We start from the raw sequence: 21,258 nt of genomic DNA, 5'->3' as shown, positions 1-21,258 counted from the left end.
GTGAGCAATGTCTGAACCTTGCCCGCATGTGTGCACATGCACACGGACACCGCCTGAACCCGGTCACCTTTGTCCGTCACTACCTGCCCATACCCCCCTGGATAAGATCATCCCTCTCCTTATGTGCCTGAGTGAGTCTTATGTTGGTTAACTGGTCATTGTAACAAAATACTTGTACCTCAGGCATACATTCAGATGTATGGGACTCCTCTTGCATGCCCTGCACTTTGCTAATACACTGCTCAAAAAAATAAAGGGAACACTTAAACAACAGAATATAACTCCAAGTAAGACAAACTTCTGTGAAATCAAACTGTCCACTTAGGAAGCAACACTGAAGAACAATCAATTTCACATGCTGTTGTGCAAATGGAATAGACCAGGGTTCCCCAACTCCGGTCCTCAAGGCCCACCAACAGGTCATGTTTTCAGGATTTCCTTAGTATTGTACAGGTGGTGTAATTATTACCTGTGCAGGTGATGCAGTTATCACCTGAGCAATAGTAAGGAAATCCTGAAAACATGATCTGTTGGTGGGCCTTGAGGACTGGAGTTGGGGAACCCTGGAATAGACAATAGATGGAAATTATTGGCAATTATCAAGACACACTCAATAAAGGAGTGGTTCTGCAGGTGGGGACCACAGACCACATCTCAGTACCAATGCTTTCTGGCTGATGTTTTGGTCACTTTTGAATGTTGGTTGTGCTTTCACACTCGTAGTAGCATGAGACGGATTCTACAACCCACAGAAGTTGCTCAGGTAGTGCAGCTCATCCAGGATGGCACATCAATGCGAGCTGTGACAAGAAGGTTTACTGTGTCTGTCAGGGTAGTGTACAGAGGCTGGAGGCGCTACCAGGAGACAGGCCAGTACACCAGGAGACGTGGAGGGGGCCATAGGAGGGCAACAGCCCAGCAGCAGGTCCGCTACCTCCTCCTTTGTGCAAGGAGGAACAGGAGGAGCACTGCCAGAGCCCTGCAAAATGACCTCCAGCAGGCCACAAATGTGCATGTGTCTGCACAAACGGTTATAAACCGACTCCATGAGGGTGGTATGAGAGCCCGACGTCCACAGATGGGGTTGTGCTCACAGCCCAACACCGTGCAGGACGCTTGGCATTTGCCACAGAACACCAGTATTGGCAAAGTTGCCACTGGCGCCCTGTGCTCTTCACAGATGAAAGCAGGTTCACACTGAGCACGTGACAGATGAGACAGAGTCTGGAGACGCCGTGGAGAGCGATCTGCTGCCTGAAACATCCTTCAGCATGACCGGTTTGGCAGTGGGGTGGCATTTCTTTGGAGGGCCGCACAGCCCTCCATGTGCTCGCCAGAGGTAGCCTGACTGCCATTAGGTACCGAGATGAGATCCTCAGACCCCTTGTGAGACCATATGCTGGTGCGGTTGGCCCTGGGTTCCTCCTAATGCCGGACAATGCCAGACCTCATGTGGCTGGAGTGTGTCAGCAGTTCCTGCAAGATGAAGGCATTGAAGCTATGGACTGGCCCGCCCGTTCCCCAGACCTGAATCCGATTGAGCACATCTGGGACATCATGTCTCGCTCCATCCACCAACGTCACGTTGCACCACAGAATGTCCAGGAGTTGGCGGATGCTTTAGTCCAGGTCTGGGAGAAGATCCCACAGTAGACCATCCGCAACCTCATCAGGAGCATGCCCAGGCGTTGTAGGGAGGTCATACAGGCACGTGGAGGCCACACACAATACTGAGCCTCATTTTGACTTATTTTAAGGACATTACATCAAAATTGGATCAGCCTGTAGTGTGTTTTTCCACTTTAACTTTGGGGGTGACTCCAAATCCAGGCCTCCATTAGTTAATAAATTTGATTTCCATTGATTATTTTTGTGTGATTTTGTTGTCAGCACATTCAACTTTGTACAGAACAAAGTATTCAATGAGAATATTTCATTCATTCAGATCTAGGATGTGTTATTTGAGTGTTCCCTTTATTCTTTTGAGCAGTGTATAAATATTATTGGTGTTTGGGGGGAATTGTGGTAGGCTGTCACTTTTGTCTAACTGTCATGTCACCAATTAAATGTATATTTTTGTAACTGAAAATGGAGTTTAACTTATTTATCAATAAAAATGTGTTTTTATACCAGTATAACTCAGTTTCCTCCGAATCTATAATGCCAAATAAGAATTGGTATTATTCGGTGTCTGAGTGCCAATTGGTGCCAGCCTCACCGAAGAACAAATAAACAATCGGCCTATTATGTATTTAAGCGTCAGTGCTCATGCGCACACACGTGGGCTGAGTTCAGACAGGGTTCGCTCTAGGAAGCAAGCGTTATCAATCAGAAGCGGGAAAAGGCCTTCCACATGCAAAATGAAAGGGTGGTAGGAAGCACCAAGCTTTTGACCACTCCAATGGTGCAAAGAAGCCCCCTCATTTGCAAGTACATTAAAAGTATTTTTCTCAAGCACTGTACCAATAAGAGATGCAGTGCTAGTATGATTTTTTATAGGGGATAATCACTGATTGCTTAAAATTGATTTTGCGAGTGACAGACTCCCTTTAGAGTTTTATGGTTAACAGTAGAGTATTCCCATCTCCGAGATCCTATTATTTGTAATAATAATATTAGCAAATACCTCCAATTTGAAATGTAGTATAGTTCTTCTGATTCGCTATGTCTCTTTCCTCATGTGCAGGGCATAGCTTACAACCACTCATCTAGTGACAGTTAGTTGTTAGTGGTCGTAACCATGGATACCTAACAACTAACTCACTATATGAGTGGCCGAAAGCCATGCCCTGCACATGAGGAAAGAGACATAGCGAATCAGAAAAACTATACTACATTTCTAATTGGAGGTATTTGCTAATATTATTATTACAAATACTACATATTGGGATAGGATCTTGCAGATGGGAATACCCCTTTAAACCAATAAGCACGTCACACCTTAGTATATTCAGTGTATATGGCTTCTGAAATAAAAAAAATTTCATTGATTCATTCCCCACAATCGAGCTGCTTTGCATGGCATGAAGTTGCCCTCTAACAATAATGGACATCATGCACCACAACCTGTGCAGACCTATCTTATCACCCGCAGCAGTGATGACACTGACTACAGGCAGCATAGAATAAGAGTTCATCTATCTAATCAAGGGCTATATAGAAAATACTGTCTACATATAGACACATTCATAAACACTGTACGTGCTTTTAAGAGGTTCTCTTGCAGCTCAGAATGGATTAATAGAATAAGTCATACTCTCCTAACTGATCCCGTGGGATGTCATCGCTGCAACAGGACCATTGTTGAAACAGCAGCGGGGAATCGGTAAGGTGAATATTTATTTTTTTTGCTCATTATTTTATCCCATTCTGAGTTAATCATTATTCTTTGTCCGACCCCTTTAGTGGATTGGAAGTACATTTCAACCACAAGTGTAATAGTTACCTGCTGTTCTTGCTGCTGCCTGACGGCCTGTGAGATCTTCCTCTGATTCTGTAGTAGCTGCTGCTGCTGCTGTTGTTGCTGTAAGAGGAGCTGACAGGCCTGTACAGAGACATGCAAAAAGCAAATAGTAATGCAAATATACCCAGGGGCAAGAGGTAAAGCTGAACCTAGTAAAATAGTGATGCATTCAATAATAAGGGGCTGGATGTGGTGCAGGGAGCTTCGCCAGCTGCATAGGGTAACAAGTGAACAATAAATTTTGTAGCAAAGTTTTGCAAACTCTGGATTACTGGAGGACTGTGTGTACAGACTTTGGTGGCATTGCATTCATCTACTCACCAGCTGAAACTGCTGGATTTGAGGGAGCTGGCTCAGCATGGCAATCTGCTGAGGAGAGAGTTGGGGCCCCATGTTGAACAGTCCTGGGTTCATGTTGCTGTTAGGGAACTGTTTCAGCATAGAGGCCGAGACCTGAGAAAATAAAAGGATAAAAAAAAAAGGTAAAACAAAAATGTTATAAAAATGCTGCCACCTAAATAAAATACAAATAAATAAATTCAACATTACCTGGGGAGAAAGGAACTGGGGAGGCACTTGTGCCCGGAGGTTGGGAGATGAGTTGAGCGATGGCACAGGGTTGTGCATGCCTCGCGATTGTGCACCGCTGTTCCCGAACAGACCGTGATTGCCACCCTACATATCAAAAGTAGAAGGATTATTGAGTTTTAGATTTGGCAAGTGTACTTTACCCTTTTAGTGCTCAGCAATACATTATTAATCATAAATGGGTACAATTGCAAGGTGCAACTTGCCTCTAAAAATTATTTCCATTCTCAAGAATGGAGGGATTTTTAAGTTTATTGCTTACTGTTGCTCACTGCGTAGTATACAGGCCACTGCTGCGGTTTATCAGAGGTGGCCGATTTTCTAGGTAAGCAGCGTGTGCTAGTAAGATCTTTTTCTATAGAGCTTGCAAGTTAAGTTCTGAGCTACCCGGATGGCTGGATTAGGCCAGCGGCAGCGCCCGTGCGCTACACAGGTAAAACAGCTTCCGATTGCAGTATGGGAAAGCAAGCTATCTGGAGCAGTGGCTCAGCCATCCGGCCGGCCCAGAACTATCAATCTCCAGGAGTGCACTAACCCCCAACAAGCAAGAAGCCATAAGGCAGAGGAGTGGTTTTGGTGCGCTCCTGAAGAGAGATAACAATAACCCTCAATTTTCTGCTTGGGTGTCCCCATTATACCACATTACAGGAGAGAGAAAATGCATAAAGAAAAAAACGAGAATTTGAAGCAATCATTAAGTAAATCAACGAATAACCTCCAACTTTGGAAACAAACCCAAAGCAGTGCTCAGACGTTGCAGCCTTGCTGTGTTTTTCGTGCCACAATTTTGGAAAGTCACGGGAAAAGAAGCATTCTGCGAATACAGCCCGAGGCAAACAACAAGATTGGTACATTGTCAGGCCAGGGATGCAAGTCTCTGCTAGCATGAAGCTTGTAGACAACAAAAGTACCATTTTTATGAATGGAGCCATCGTAGCTTTGTCAGAACATTTTTTTTAATATAGATCCTAGTGACTTCTAGTGGGTCCACCAGACTTCTATTATTTTTTATGGCTGAAGTTAGTGCTAGCTGTCAAATGGAGCCAGGGCAAACCAGCGGAGTTAGGAGTGCTGTACTCGGCTATGGCTAGGTGATAACTTACTGAGCTGGGACAATACCTTTAAGTGAAGAAGTAGTTTTAGCATTTAAAAACAAAGAAAATTGAGAACATGCATGTATGTATGGGCATTGGATTCCTCCCACAATGAAAACATAGATGGGTGAATTTCATGTGAAACCAGATAACCTTAGTGTGCATCAGACAGGGAAATTAGATTGCAAGCCCTGCTGGGGACATGTACTAATGAGAATCACTGAGGAATATGATGGCACTATATATAACAATATAGAAAAAAAAAAAAACATCAAATGATTGGCACTGGCTGGTCCCCAAATTTATAAAGTGAGTTACTGCCATCATTAATTCAGTGTCAAGGAGATCATGCCCTCTTGCAGATACATAAAATGGGCCCAAACTAACCAACTAATTATATCACTGTAAAGATAGGCTGCCTAAACAGGTGATCCAAAGCACACAACTCTTACTTGTCTAGCAGCGAAGGTTTGGGGGTTGAGGCCCGAACCAATAGCCCCCAGGCCCACGGATGGGAGCGAGGAGCCGGAGGGAGATAGCTTGTAGCTGGGGGAGGGAGAAAAGGGAGAGCACGGAGCCTCGTCCCCAAGGCACCCGTCTTGATTGGAGAAAGGCAAAGTCAGCTAAAGCCAGTCAAGGGGTGTTGGTTAGTGATGCAGCAGAAGGCGAGAGGGAAAAGGAGAGACAGACACAGAAATTCTATTGAGTGCAAATGAAAGACGCGTCAGTCTTCTGCCAATCACATTAATTTAGTGGAGAAAAATCTTTCTTACGTAGACCGCGTGCAAATCAGTTTGGAAAATAACACTCAGAAATAGCTTCACTAAATAATAAAGAGGTTGTCCAAAACAGAAAAAAATTACAAGGCATGGATGGGTTTAAAAAGTGGCAGAAATCTCCTAGCGTTGGAGGTAAATGGCTCTCTCCGTTCGGAAATAACAGGGCCACTGCAGCCCATGATTGGCTGCAGCAGTCAGGTGACTAGAGCGTGTCATAAGCCTGATAATGTGCTATTCTAGTCACTTGACCGCTACAGCCAATCACAGGCTGCAGTGGTAATGTCACTTCAGGCATCACTTTAGGAGTTGAAGAAGACCTCCACTGGAAGGTGAGGATGCCACCATTTTTTTATTTTTTATTTCAAACCCATCCAAGCCTTAATTTTTTTTTAACCCTGTATTGGACAACCCCTTTAAGTTCATGAACCAAATAGGAACTATACTTCACTTCATATAATAATCTAAATGCATTATCAGACATGAAATCTATACATATGGAGTGGGCAATTCACAGAACTGTGAATCCCAGTGTTTGTCTATCCTTTGTCAAGTAGACAATGCCAAAATATGACATAACCACACCAAAATCTAGTACCAAGAAAACAAAAGCTGGGGCAAGTCCCAAGTCAAAGGTGAATTGGGACAGACTAACAGGCTTACATGATATATATTTTATGGATACAATAATGGCATGTAAACTATTTCATCCTTGATCATGGTAGGGAAGGATTTATTTTGGGACATTCTTAAGAGTGGACTGCAAAGATAAATCCTCACCTTCTCAAAATAAGGCCCGCTGTCTGCGGCTCCCATCTCTTTGGAATTGGGCAGACGGAAGCCTGACCGGTCCTTCCGCATCATATCATTGAAATCCCCGAGATTCACACCCCTTTTGTCCGCCTCAAACTTCTTTTCTGGAAGAACACCTGTGGGCAAAAATAAAAAAAAGGGGGAAAAATGTTGACCTTGCAATTCAATAACCGGAAGTTGAACGTGAACGAGTCATGTTATATCTCATAAAGAGGATGGAAGGTAAAATGTAAATCTCCTCACCAACAGGGTGGTCCATCTTACTAGCAGATGAGTCATCCACTTGGCTCTACACAACACAAAAAGAAATTCACAACAGATCAATTAATGTCCTGGAGAGCAAGAGATGGCAGACTGTTCAGGTATAAAGTGCCCAAAACCACTCACTTGAGTAAAACTGCACACATACAATATAGGTAAAGCAAAAAAAAAAAAATCACAAATGCACTGATTCATCAGTTTTCATAAACTTCTGATAAATTGGAGCCAGAGACGCTAAAAATATACCCCCTGGCCTAATCACATCAAAACAGGAGAAGAGGTCCAAGGAGATCAAAAGTCCAAGGAGATCAAGTTATCAGGACCGGTTCTCTTCGACAAAGTCAGCGGACCCCTGTATTCTGTCACGGAGGTGACGGCTGTTGAGTAATTCAGCAAATTTGCATGACTAAAGCCCAGTATAAAGCGAGGAAAAGAAGGTCGAGGTGACATTCAGATGCCACACACACGAGGACATACATGCATTAGAGGAAATGTGGCTTACCAGTAATCCGATGTTTGAGAACTGCTTGGACAATGGGTTTATCCAGGAATCATTGTTTCCCCCTTTTAGGGAACCCTGAAATTAAGAAGATATTGCAGTTTTCAGTGAATGGGTAGGTTATAACCACAGGTGTTGATTTACATAGAAATGTATACATGCTTACTTAATGAGCAGGTCTAACATCTGTTCAAGAGCACACGGCGTCCGCTTGCTTGACAGTTTGTAGCACCTAGCAAATGAAGGCTCCTCGGTGCACCCTTGGCATGGCCAAGGGCTCGGTACACAACTCTGCTTCTCTATCAACATGCCATGCACCTCTCTTTAGAGTGTGGCCTGAAACAAATCTGCATGCTCGCACTGACACTACAGGAGCAGAATAGGTGGCCGCACACACACAGTATCAGTACAGGGACGTTGTCATCCCTCTCTCTAGTCTGCAGCATCCGCGACTTGCACACAGGCTTACACAGTGGCAAGGTGCTGCGTGATCCTTTGTGCAGTGAGCGGTTGCTGCAGACAGGAGAGATAGATGAGAGCACACCCGCGCGGACACCTGTTCGGCTCCGGTCGTGTCAAGTGTGGGACTCCAAAGCCAGGAATGTGATTCAGGCGACACTCGCTCTGGGCAAATGAGCAATCAAGCTAAGGGGTGTTGAATGGCATATGGTGGCAAAATAGTGCAATAAGCACTTGGCCATGCCAAGGGTGCACCGAGGAGCCCTCATTTGCAGACTCCAAATCTCCCCATACACCTTAGACTAATGTTGCCGAAATCACATGTATCAATGGGTTCGGCCGACAATCTAATGTGTATGGAGGCTGACAAATGTCGGGGGCTTTAAAAATCTGGCCTGCCTACTTTGTACTGCCGATCTTTGTTTTCCTGAAGATGAGCAACATGTCTGTTGGTGGTTTTCTCATAGAGAACCAAGGAGTGGTCGGCCAAAAGAGTACGCTGTGTATGGGAGAGTCAGCGGAGATGGCTGCCAGCCGAACGATAGTCCAACCACTGTTCTGCCGACAGCTATTTAATGTGCATGGCCGGCTTTGAGCTGGCCATGTCCAACGGACAGCTGCCGAATCAATCTCTCCCCTGACCAAAAGGTGGTGTTCATGGCATACAGCCAACACTACAGTAAGGGAACAGAGCCTCACCTTGATCTGTGGTTTCTTTCCTTGGCCCCACCCTGCCGAATTGTGGGAGGAGCCGCTTCCCTGAGATCCTGCGCTATTCCAGACACCACCCTCCTCTTCCTCATCCCAGCTGCTGTGACGCGTCCCTGCCCCCGGTCCTTCAGTCTCTCCCCAGCCGTCTTGCATAGTTTTTGTACCTGCAAAGAAGAGAAAATGTTTTTACCTCTGATCACGGTACATATATCCTAGCACCGCTGTGCAGCATGTGCTACATGTGTAGAAATAGAGCACGGAAATCAAAATCTTCAGAATATAACCCTAAACATTAGACGTGTAATACAAGCTGCGCTCTTGGGCTATGTTCACACATGTTGGGTTTTTCATCGTATTTTGCTGCAGATTTTTATGCAAATTTTCAGCTGCGTTTTTCAGTATCAGCAAAGTCTATGAGAAACCAGAATTCTCTGTTCACACATGTTTTTTTTTTTTGCTGCACATTTTGCGCCTTGGTTGGGTTTTTGGAAAATAGAGCAATTCACTTCTTTCAGCATTTTTTCACCCATAGGAAGTACTGGGTGGTGAAAAAAAACGCACCAAAAAAAGCAGGTAAATTTTTTCAGTGTTTTTGATAGCAAAATAGAATGGGGTTCTTTTTTTCACAGAACTTTATGTACATGCATAAATAGAGACGGAAGGACAGTGAAAAAAATGCTGGAAAAACTTATCAAAAAACGCAGCAAAACCTGATTTCCTGCCAGAGATCAGTTTTGCTGCAGATTTCTGATGTAAAAAAAACCACAACATGTGGGAACATAGCCTTAGTCTTTGCTATGGGGACTCACCAGTTTTCATGGTACTGGGAGCTACAGGGGCTGCATTACCCCACCCTGGGGTAGGAGGTCCTGGCTCCTCTCCTTCGCCCCATGTGGAGGCAGGCTCAGACGGCTCACCCCAGGCCGATGTCCCATTATCAGCTGAAGGACCCTTATTCTTGTTCCAAACTGTGGACATAAATAAAAATAGAAATCTGGTAGAAAACACATGATGCAGCAAAACTGCTTTTAAGGAGGGAAGGGTTTGGAGCATGCAATCTCAATAGCCACACGTTAGCGGCACTACACAAGCATCTTAGTGGTGGCCTCCAACTGATACACAATGACATGTCACACTGGGGGTATAATCATCTTACATGGATGTAAATGCTCAGATAACAGAGGAAAATAAGCGCATAAACATCGGTAAAAATTACCTGCATAGGAACATTTTGCAAATGCATTTATTACAGAGAGGACAGAAGCCCATACAGTTCAGAAACGCAACCTTACCTGCCTACAAGGGATGACAAATGGTTATTACAGGGGTTATTCTGTCCATCTGACAATACAGTCATTTAGGCTTATCCTTTATCGGTCTTAGCAGCTTTTTATTTATTTTAAGACCACACCATCTCATAGTACATCTTATATGTGTGAGTTGAGAGAGGTTGAGGACTCCAGATATCAATGTTTTAGAACATAAACAGTCATGTTGAAAACAGTATATAACCTGCAGGTGGAAAGTTATACAGGAGGGGGAGCTGAACACATTCATATTTTTTGTAGGAAAAGTTTCAGTAAAACTTGTATTTTATTATCTGAAATCCCTGGTGTACACAGGGCGGTCCTATTCCATGATTGACAGTCTTCTCTATCAGTGTGCATGCGGTGATAGCAGTCAATCACTAGTGGCAGCACCCACTGGACTCCCATACATACAGAAATTTCAGTGAATAAAATACAATTTATACAGAATCTTCTCTAACAAACCTATATACCATTCTGCTCCGCTTCTTCTCTATACCGTGCTCATCACAGATCGTTCCCTTTTACCCAGTTTTTACCAACCTTCACAAATAAAACTTCCAACAAAATCTGACGGGCGTGCTGGAACATATACGGTAGGTTGGAGAACACTGGATAAACTTTGGACACTGTCTCAGGCCGCATTCACATGTTCAGTATTTTACATCAGTATTTGTATTTCTATGATACTTTTCCTCTGATTGTTCCACCTCTGGTTTTGGCTTATAAATACTGATGTGATGTAAAATACTGACCAAATACAGAACGTGACCTTAGTGTGCAATTCCAGACCAACATCACAGTCTTCAGTTACATGCATATTCAACGCTCAATTCTGCAAAATCCCTCAATCTTAATCAACACAACGTGATAATATAAATCCCACTGGGTGTGAACTTTTTTTTTTTATTGCTTTTAACAGACTTTTAATGGTCAAAAGGTGAAAAATGACACTTTTTAGATGGGGAGACATAACTAAAAAAAAAAGATTGGGCCATACCGACCAAGACATAGTCAACTCACCAGTTCAGTGCAGCATGCAAACAGGCCCCAATGGTTATATGTTGGATGTAGATGCTTTGTATTATAGATGCACACAAAGTGTTATTTTTTCAATTAATTGCTTTTTAATGTAGGGACTCTTAAAACAATGATGACTCTTGGATGTAGGTTGTGAGCTTGGGTATTTTGGCCAAAATATAAAAAGGATACCATACGAATGGTCTCATCTTCACAGGATGAAGCCAGGCCCGCTAAGGTCGGTGGGGAAAATAATGTGCCCGTCCTTGTGGGGTGCACTTACTTAGTGCTGGGCTGCCCACCTGATAAATTTATGGACTTGACCAATAGGCTTCAAACCAACAAGACGAACGCAATGGTCCAAAAGGGGGTGTCCTCCAGCACCGAAGTAGTTAAAACTTAGCCTTTAATCATATAGGATCAAAAAATTAGTAAAATGGACACACATTAAAAAAAAAAGCATATAATGCCTATGCATTTCAGGAAGAAGAACCCTTAATCAAGCATGGCACACTACATGTGCCCTATATAAGGTTTCTCTGTGCACATTTATAATACTAAACATCCGTCCTCTTCCATGGATGATGGGGGTGTGAGTGGTCGCTCATCCGTACATTGTTGCTGTGCTACCCTCCATCATACTATACCACTGGCCAGTCTGCATCCTGAACTGAAGCCTTTTTCTCAGTGATGTGTTGTCGATTTGGTGTCCTTTTCAGTGAATTCTTGTAACATGGGAAAGGGTTAAACGAACGTCTGATCACTAGAGGGGGTCCTGACCCCCCAACCTCCTCACTGTCCTTGTAACTGAATGGAGCAGCTTGGTCAAGCATTACCACTGTGACTATATTCAGTGTCTATAGGGCCAGAGAAGGTAGCAGAGTACAACGCTCTGCTATCGGTCAGTCCCACAGACACCAACAGAGCAGCCATGATCATGATCGACAATGTCACTTCATTCAATTACGACCAAAGTAAGGGGAAATGGGGGATCTAGAGCCGTGAATGTGTTTTGTGGTCAAACCCCTTTACGCATTGCTTCTAGGGGAGACTTTGTACAAGTCATCCTACAAAAGGAGTTAAGAGTCATCCATAGTCTACAGTTTCGGGACCAACAAAGGGTTACACATAGAAATTACAATATGATTTAAAAGCAAAACAGAAAACAAACCCCATGTCATTTGACTTGCACATTTATCAGACTTTTCCCACTCGTGTACTGCTGCTTGGAGAGGCAGACACTTTACCATCCACAACAGAATATCGAGTGAAAGAGGTTGTCCATGCGAGTAGGTTTTCACCAAGAGTTACAGCTTGCCAAATCCTAACAATCTGTAATGTACTCACCTTTAAGCCACAGCCCCACTATCAGTATTCGGTCAGTATTTTTTCTCAGGAATGGGAGCCAAAAGCAGAAAATACTGACCAAATACTGATAGTGGGGCCGTGGCCTTAGGCTTGGCATCGGACTGCCGGTCCTAGCAGTCATCACTCAACCTTATGAGTGCGATTTGCAGACTTGTGGTCACGTACCCATTAGTCTCTTAGCGGCTTCTTTATTATTTGAAGCCTCAGACTCTGGTTAGCGTGTGAAGTCTGCAATTCCCACACTTGTCGTCTCGTGACGACTACTGGAGCTGGCAACTCCGAAAGGTGTGTATATTACACACTGTTAGGATTTGAAAAGCAACATAGCCTGCAAAAAATGTACTCAGGAGTGGACTACCACTTTCATCTCAAAAGTAATGGTCACTAGGATAGAACAAGACAAGGATTTCCAGATGATACTCTAAAGGCCCAGTTCGATTTCTCTCCATAAACAAGTGCTCATAGTCTACAAACAAGTCAGGTGGCACTGGTTTATGGTTATGTTCACACGTACAGAAAAAAACAACCTTATTTTGATTGTTTTGTCCATATGAGACTGTCCATGTTGACAGCACAGCCCATTTACATAGGGAGATTGTGCTGTTGATAAATTACAGGCCAGCATAAATGATCTAATTATCTGCCAAACATGCATTTTGCTGGTTTATCGGCTGCATATATACATGGGTCAATGATCGGGAAAAAGTGCCCTTATAAACGCTTAATAAGTCTGCAGGTCCGTACACCGGTCTGTGAGGAGGACAGTGTATGTACCCAAAGGTATACTATTAAGCCCCTAAAGCACACTTCACAGTGATGTTTTGTGTGATCCGTGTGGGTCCCAGGACCTGGACCCCACTGATTGGCAACTGTTTGCAGTGCCTATTAAATATACGGTGTGCTTGTATCTATGGTTATAAGGAGAAAGACTGGCACACTGTCTTTCTGAAAGAATTGCGTGCTTGAGGAAGGGACTCGTGGTCCAGCCTTATTGAGGTTGGAACCTCAGCACTGTGGGTCCAGCTGCAGTGTAAATTTATTTTGATCCAGCAAGGAGTCAAAAACAGATTTGGTCCAACGTTTTGACCAGGAGCAGTCTGTCAAGGACATCTGTTGCGGGTGCAGGTAGGCACAAATCTAGTAGACCAAATGCGGCTTACACCCCGCATTTCCTGTTTCCCGGCTCCTGCTCCACACAGGCCCTCCTGTGACATGAAAGAGATCTTACGTTTTAAGTTATTGCTCTACTAGATTTCTGCCTATCAGCACCCGTAGCAGATGTCCTTGACAAAAACCGCTCCTGGTCGAAACGTTGGACTAAATCTGTTGACTCCTTGCTAGATCAAAATAAGTTTACACTGCAGCAAGACCCAGTGTCCCCTAAGCCGGCTCCATGGTGCCAGACAGGGAGTGGGTTTGTGGAATAACCCAGTGTCGCACCAATCTGCAGTTCACTCAGCCTCCCTGTCTGGCATGCGTCAGGGCCGTTTAGTGAATATAATCACACGCACTTAAAAAAATAAAAATCCACTGCTTCAAAAATACTCAATTACCAATAGGCAAAATCATAAAATAAAGTCCTCAATGTAGTGTTTCCAGAACTTTTCTTAAAGAAGTAAAATATACATATGCAATGGTTACAACATTTTACAACGAATTTACCCATACCTGATGGCGCTGCCTTGTTGGCTACTGACCCTGGCATGCCCTGCTCCCGTGGCATCTGACCAGGGTTTCCTTGCGCATTTTTGTCCCACAAGCTAACATTCTTGTAATTGTAATTGGTAGGATCCCCCCAGGCCGCTGTACCATCATCAATGTCCATTTTACGTCCAATGGATTGCGGTGTTGGCTCCTCCCAGCCACTTGGCTCATCATCCTTCGACACTGTAGGTGTAGGTCCACCTTTCCATCCTGGGTTGGGTGGTTGCCGCCCATTTCCAGGTGTTGGAGCCTGAGGGCCCCAAGAGCCAGAAGACTGCACAGCCGGTGTAGCTTCCTGCTGCTTGTTCCAGGGTACGGGAGGCCGAGGTGCTTCTCCCCAATTACCTCCTCCAGGAGGCCTTTTACTCTCCTCCCAACCACTTCGAGAAGCTGGGTTAGCATTTGGCCCATTACCCCAAGAGCCAACATCATTTTGCCCTACTTCTCCCCAGCCAGAGGAAGCTTTGTTTCCTGAACCATCCCAGCCAACAGGGCCTTTGGGTGGCTCCATGTCCTCACTGTTGCTTCCTCCCCATCCATTCTTTCCAGCAGACCATCCACTTCCAGAATTCAGTTGTCGAGTGCCCCAACCTTGCTCAGTACTTGAACCATTATCATTGTTCCATCCAGGACCTGCCTTTTCCTCTTGTCGTCCACCAACCCCACCCCCATTTCCCCCACCACCACTTCCTCCTCCTCCACCACCACCACCCCAACCAGATGGGCTATTTTTATAGTCATTCCAGCTAGTTGCTTTTGTGTCCTTCCATTCCTGACCAGACGAAACCGGTGCATGGGCTTCTCCCCAACCAGACTTATTTTGATTGCTTTGGCTGGGGGCATCCCCCCAACCCCCTGAGCTCTTTGCTTGTGATGTATTTTCCCAGCCTTCAGTGCCACGGTCTGCTTTACCGTCAGGTCGAGCTTTAACTTCCTCTGTGTCCCATGCTGCATCTTGCTTTATCTGGGTTTGGCCCCAGCCAGAGTTGGAAAGTACTCTGGGATCTAAGTCTGTTCGATTCAGCAGGGTCTTCAAAACATCCTGACTATCTGGGAGAGTAGGTCTATGTGACCGCCGATTACAAGAGTTCAAGCTGTCTCCACTACCCCCAGCCTTGGGGTTGCTTCCAGTGCTTTGCCCACCCGCCTCACTTCCTGCAGAGCTGGGAGATCGGCCCCAGCAGGCCGATGATGACGAGTTGCCCTGGTTCTCGGATAGTGAGTGGCCCTTCTGATTGTCCCATGCTCCAGTGCTAGAATTTCCTTGGCTTGAACCCCCCCAATCTCCAACTTTTAAATCCTCTTGTCCAGACGGCTGCTTCCATTCTCCCTGAGACACCCCACCTGCCACCATTTTGTTCCCTTCACCCCACTTTACTTCACTGGGGTCTGCCTGTGGGCCATATCCCCAAGAACCATTTCCACCACTTTTGTTGTCCCAAGAATCTCCCCTGGACCCATTGGGCCTATGAGATGAAGACACTTTCCTTGCATCATCCCTCTCTCGTCCATTATTTCCAGAATTGCCATGTCCACTATTGGCATCTCCTGTGACAGACTGACCCCTTGCTGTCCCCCAAGTGCCCACCCCTCCATTCTTTCTTTCTCCAGTGCTTTGAGCAGAGAGGTCAGAACCTCGGCAGGCATCCCCTGCCCCAAAGGCAGTTCCCTTGTTGTCAAGGGGAATTGAAGAATTTGAGTTCATAGAGTTAGTGTTTCCATTTTTTGGTCCGTCAGTGTGATGGGTTGTTGCCGGCTCTCTGCCTGAGGCTCCAAAACCGGCACCCGCATTTTCCATCTTTGACTGCTGCTCCCGAGAGGGTGGACCCGTGGGGCCAAGCTGTGCGCTGGAGAAGCTGCCATCTGGCTCTGGGTTCCCTTTCCTGCTGCTTTCCTGAACCAGGGCCGGCCAGGCCGACGGGTTGGTATTTGGGTTAAAATTGCTGAAACTAGAGGCAGGTCCCGTTCGTTCAGACCCACCCATATTCCTCCAGTTTCCTAGTCTATTAACGCCCTCTGTAGCAGGGTTGGAAGACGGGACGGGCTTAGCCTTGGGGTCAGCTTTCCATACCCCCTGAATACATTCACTGCCAGGCTGCTGCTGTTGTTGGCCTTGGCCCCCCCTTCCTTTGTGATTAGTGGCGCTTCCTTGTGGGGGACCCTTCTCCGAGGCTGGGTTCGAGGCACTGTTGTTGTCTGTGGCGTTGTCGGAAGGGGGCTCTGCGTCCACGCCGGCTATGCAAGGCCACTCTTCCATATCCGACCCGTCTACAATCACTTTGTCCCAGGCGTGGGGAGGGTTTGCGTTAGGGCCGCTGCTGGATGGGGCTCCCGAGCCCCAAGTGGAATTTGCATAATTTGAAGTAGCAGCTGCCCCTGACGAATCTGGAAAAGAAAAATATGTAAAGTAAAATTAGATTCAACATTAAATAAACCATGAAGTATTAACTAATATATATATACACATCTATCTGATGTAGGATATAATATATTGTACATGCCATGTTCATTAAAGGAATTGTCTGAATAGGTCATAAACATCGGGCCGGTGGGGGTGTGATGCTCGGCACCCCCGCAGATGAGCTGCGGAGCTTAACAGAACAGCTTAGTCAATAGTATAGTGGCTGTGGCAGAGTACTGCACATCTGCCCCCTATTGATTTGAACAGGGGGGTGAATGTGCAGTACTCTGACACAGCCACTATACAGTTGATGGAGATGGCAGCCCCACAACTGAGCAGATTTGACCGCCACCAGACCCGGGAACAGCTGATCGGCAGGGGTGCCGGGTGTCGTATCCCCACCAATCAGATATTGGTGAGCTATCTAAAGGCCATGTTCACAAATCCAGTATTTTACATCAGTATTTGTAAGCCAAAACCAGGAGTGGAACAAGCAGAGGAAACATATAATAGAAACACGTCACCACTTCTGAATTTATCACCCACTCCTGGTTTTGGCTTACAGATACTGATAGGATATACTGACCAAATACTAAATGTGTGAACATGGCCTAAGGATAGGCAATAGGGATGAGAGAGCATGCTCGGATATGGAGTTATCGGACTGTGCTCGGGTTCGGATAGAGGAGCCGGCGTGCTCGCGTCAAATGCATTCTCCACATGTTTAGTGGCCACGATACATGCGGCCATGGCTACCCGAGCATTTGACTCGAGCATGCTGGCTCCTCTATCCGAACCAGAGCACGTTCGGATAACTCCATATCAGAGTATGCTCGCTCATCCCTAATAGGCAATTAATGTAAAAGTCACAGACAATCCCTTTAAAAAGAGTTTTAAACATTATTAGCATATAAGCCAAAGTTTACAATGGTGAGAAAATAGACAGGATTAGTAAAATCTTTTCCCAAAGTTTATTTAAAAAAAAAACAAAACCAAAAAAAACACTATCATATGATTTATTGCTTAGAGAGTATAAAAAAATTGCAGGAATCAGGGAGGAGAAAAATATTTTTTGCCCGTTTTCTACTTACATTTGTGAAATTTTTACTTATTAAAAAATAGAGAATGGCCATATGGGCACCTAAAGTTACCGAACTGAATAGTATTTGGGCAGCACAGAAAGGATGTGTGTACAATGCCATACTGCAGTTCAGAAGAACCCCATATGGTTCTTGGCGATGCAAATAAGCCCACATTACAACCATATACAACCTATACATGATCCCATAAGGAATGTATACGGCTGCAGCTGAAGGCTCCGGCCCTCTGACATGTAATCCCCCATCTGATCAAGAGGATAAAATGGGCCGCAGCGCATCCTAAGTGGCCTAGGTTCGCACTAACTTTACCCACATTGTTATTGTTAATGAGAAGCCCTTGTATTTTTGCATAGAAGTTCACAGATACACACAAAAAACCCTGGTAAATGCCTCCCTGCCAGTACAAAACACAGATTTAAACCATTATTCTGCAGAAAACGTTAATTTACTAAGAAAAGAACAAATCCCACATATAATAAAATTGTTCGTGTAGAGGTCTCCCCGGGTACACACACATCATTGGAGAGCTGTTTCTGTTTCCACTCTGAAGGATAGAAGCCAAGTTTCTGGACCTACATAAGAGTCTACAGATGTCTGGACAGAAGTCTTGGACACCACAAGAGTTGCCCCTCAAGAGGCCTCAATACGTGAAAGAGATTCTTACAGCCTGAAAAGCTATTCCAGAACACCATGTACACTGCTAGTTTTCCACAGAAAGGGGCCTTTGTGTTCCTGAAGAGACCCTGCCACATACAGAGAAGAGTGCGCTCCTATTCCTAGTCCTGAACGGATTTGATATATCCTACATCACATCACTACTGCAGAGACGGAGCCTGACAATTCTCCAACTTAAAGATTTTATCTCCAATTTGTCAAAACATTCACAGAGCCACATAATAATTAAGTCTTACCCACACTCCGTCATAAAAATACACATGATGAAAAAAACATAGCAAAACAAAAAAACAAATCCTCATTGCGTTAGCAGAGGATACACTAGTGTTTCCCAGCGTGGGCCTCCCAGCTGCATGCAAAACCACATCGCTGGTAGTTTCCACCAGGGCAAAAGCCAGAAGTTCTAATCTGACTCGCTCCCCCCTGTGCCTCAACATCAGCTCTCTTATGTGAATGACATTTTTGACGTTTATTGGGTCTTAAAGGAAACCTATCAGAAGGTTTTTGCCCCCATAGTGCCACCACATGAGCTTTCTCTTCCTTCAGTCGCCAAAGTTGACCTTCGTAGCACTAAATAATATATTTAGCACTTGGGAAAAAAAAACCTTCCATCAATCCAACAATGTATCAAACATGTGTAAGTTGTGCACTACAGTACAAGAACCACCAAGAAGTAAATCAAGCATAAATCGGACACATACAATCAGTTGTGTTTTGCCATCCAGCACTCTTACCCTTCATACCCTTCTCCAAATTATATAACATTTATACAGAAGTCACAATTCTAACCTTTGTTACAACTACTGCAATCCGGTCCCTAAATCTAAGACTGTTATTCTTACAACTGATCCAGGTGAGGGGTCATTTTAATAAAAATAAATTTCCATAACCTCGTGTCATATTCTAATAAAAGTCTGTCCGTTCAAAGAGGCCGAGACACTACAGAGACAAGTCAAATTGTCCACACCTTATTCCAGCCGGCTTTAGATGTCTCTGAAGACCAGCAATGTCATTACAAAACCTTGAGATATCCATTAAGTCAAGTAGTGTGGGAATAAGCAGGACTTTGCCAAAACTCCACCTCCTTGACAGAATTAGTGGTATATGAAGCGAGAGGACATGAAACACTTTTTATCAAACTGATGCATTGACTGGGGCTACGAAGGACACCGGGGAAGACTGCAGGTCGTGGTGACACTTTGGCAAAAACCTTCTGGCAGGTTTCCCTTAAAATAGCAATAAAATTAAAGTAAACCAAACCAATGATCCACTGTGTACGAAAGCCCTTCTATGGGTCCCATAAAACGGATGTTAGGGATAGTAGATTTTACAAGTATTGGGTATATTTAGATGGTTGGAATCCTTTGAGGTCTCACAGACATAAAAATTAATGCAAAGTAAACCTCTGACTGTCAAAGTTTTTGTAATATATCTTACTACCAATGCGGCCAAACTGTATCTTAAGAACCTTGTGAGGCACCTTGAACAACTATGGGGTAAAATAAATAATTAAAATGTCCATAATACTGGTAGATGTATTCCTAGTGCTGTCCTAGAGGTAACGTCAGAGAGGACATCAATTATATATCACTTCTCCCCATTTAACTTCTTCACAGCTGGTCTCTGACAGCCAAGTTTGACGCATTCACGCTATCAAGTCACAGCGGAGACAAAAAGTATCCTACAGGGGCACGGTCATGGGCACTGCAGTAGCAGTAGCTATACCGTGTGCACTACTAAATGATTTTATGGGCACTGTTATGTGGTTGGCACTATAGTAGGGATGACCAGGCGTTGAGGTCCTTCCATGCTGACACTACAGGGGATTATAACTTAAAGAGTGGGGAGAGAGAACCTCTGCTGTGAGCTTCACAACCTGGAACAATTTAGGAGAATAATATGACTATCTTGGGCAATTTAATGGAACAAAATATTTTCATGAAATTACAAACAAGATAAGTTTCGGATGAGTTGCCAGGGAGTAAGGAGTGTAACTAACCGACATGGGCAAATCTGAGTAAAACTGAATTCTACTCAAATTTTACAACCCCCCCAGAACTCCAAAATATGATTTTTTTTATTCGCTCTGTGTGAATGCAGCAAAATGGCGGTCAATCCCATAAAGTGTCGGCAAAAGGTTAAGTGTATTTGCTTTAGGATGGAACTCCGTTGCGACCATGACCAGGCCTCAGAGGTCACTGCAAGTCCTGACGTCAGGACATGTGCCACATCAACACACTGCACAGGGTCTGGTCATGGACGGAAATGCCCTTCCTAGAGACTGGATATGAAGCACTCAACGGTGGGAAAAAAAGCTGCGGATAACCGGAAACCCTGTAGTGACCAACGTGGGTGGCCAGACTGGTGAGCGCAGAGTATTTGTTTTGTTTTTTAACATTCTACATTTATTACGCTCTGGGGTTTGGAAAAACCATAGAGCCTAAAAAGAAACACTCAAGTTGCGGCAGAAAGCTTTCCAGCGGATGGATGTGAAATTTATCAGATCCGCAGGTTTAGTTTGAGATTAATTAAATTAGACGGCATAAGAATTTTGCTTACCTGTAGCGGGTCCGCTCTCCCCCGGCAGCAGTGCTCCTGTCCCTGGCTGTGCGTTGCCTGGGCTAGTCCCTGGTGCAGAGGAGGAGGGGGGAGTCCCTGCTCCTCCCCCCAGCAGCATACAGGACGCTGGAGGGGGCTGCCCACGTTTCAGTAACACTTTGTGGTCCTGCTGGCAGCGGAATCGCGGTGGCACCTCCCGAGGCATGTAGCGGGCGGTGCTGGGCGGTTGTCCGTTCGGCACTGCCACCCTTTTGGCATTGTTGCCACCATTTACTGGTGGCGAGGGGGAACTGCCAGGTAGGCTGGCGGCCGTCGCTTGGCTTGAACTTGGTTTCGTCACTTCGGGCACTTTGGTTTTTTGTTCTGTGACCTAAGGGAAAAAAAAAAAGTAAATGAATAAACTAAAACCCTCATCGCGGTTTCATTAACACAGGAAAAACACACAATGTCTTTTTTGACA

At 44.8% G+C, this 21,258-nt stretch overlaps 1 protein-coding gene across 4 annotated transcripts in view; it reads right to left on the bottom strand.

Moving 5' to 3' along the window:
- TNRC6B (trinucleotide repeat containing adaptor 6B) overlaps positions 1–21,258 on the bottom strand; it is a 109,352-nt gene that overhangs the window by 19,289 nt on the left and 68,805 nt on the right. For 3 of the 4 annotated variants that reach the window (XM_073644340.1, XM_073644342.1, XM_073644338.1), the window contains 11 exons: positions 20,799–21,168; positions 14,028–16,448; positions 9,474–9,632; positions 8,653–8,828; positions 7,498–7,572; positions 6,978–7,023; positions 6,702–6,850; positions 5,598–5,768; positions 4,013–4,138; positions 3,785–3,916; positions 3,446–3,544 (listed from right to left, as the gene is read on the bottom strand). In XM_073644340.1, coding sequence (XP_073500441.1) covers positions 3,446–3,544; positions 3,785–3,916; positions 4,013–4,138; positions 5,598–5,768; positions 6,702–6,850; positions 6,978–7,023; positions 7,498–7,572; positions 8,653–8,828; positions 9,474–9,632; positions 14,028–16,448; positions 20,799–21,168 — 3,924 coding nt within the window. The remainder of the gene's footprint in view (positions 1–3,445; positions 3,545–3,784; positions 3,917–4,012; positions 4,139–5,597; positions 5,769–6,701; positions 6,851–6,977; positions 7,024–7,497; positions 7,573–8,652; positions 8,829–9,473; positions 9,633–14,027; positions 16,449–20,798; positions 21,169–21,258) is intronic. The other variant, XM_073644339.1, reaches the window with a different exon arrangement.

This window comes from Phyllobates terribilis, unplaced genomic scaffold (genome assembly GCF_046119375.1).
Source record: "Phyllobates terribilis strain yellow unplaced genomic scaffold, ASM4611937v1 Scaffold_8__6_contigs__length_399053987, whole genome shotgun sequence".
NCBI lineage: Eukaryota > Metazoa > Chordata > Amphibia > Anura > Dendrobatidae > Phyllobates > Phyllobates terribilis.
The sequence above is the reverse complement of the archived record's forward strand: the minus strand, read 5'-3'. Positions and strand labels throughout refer to the sequence as shown.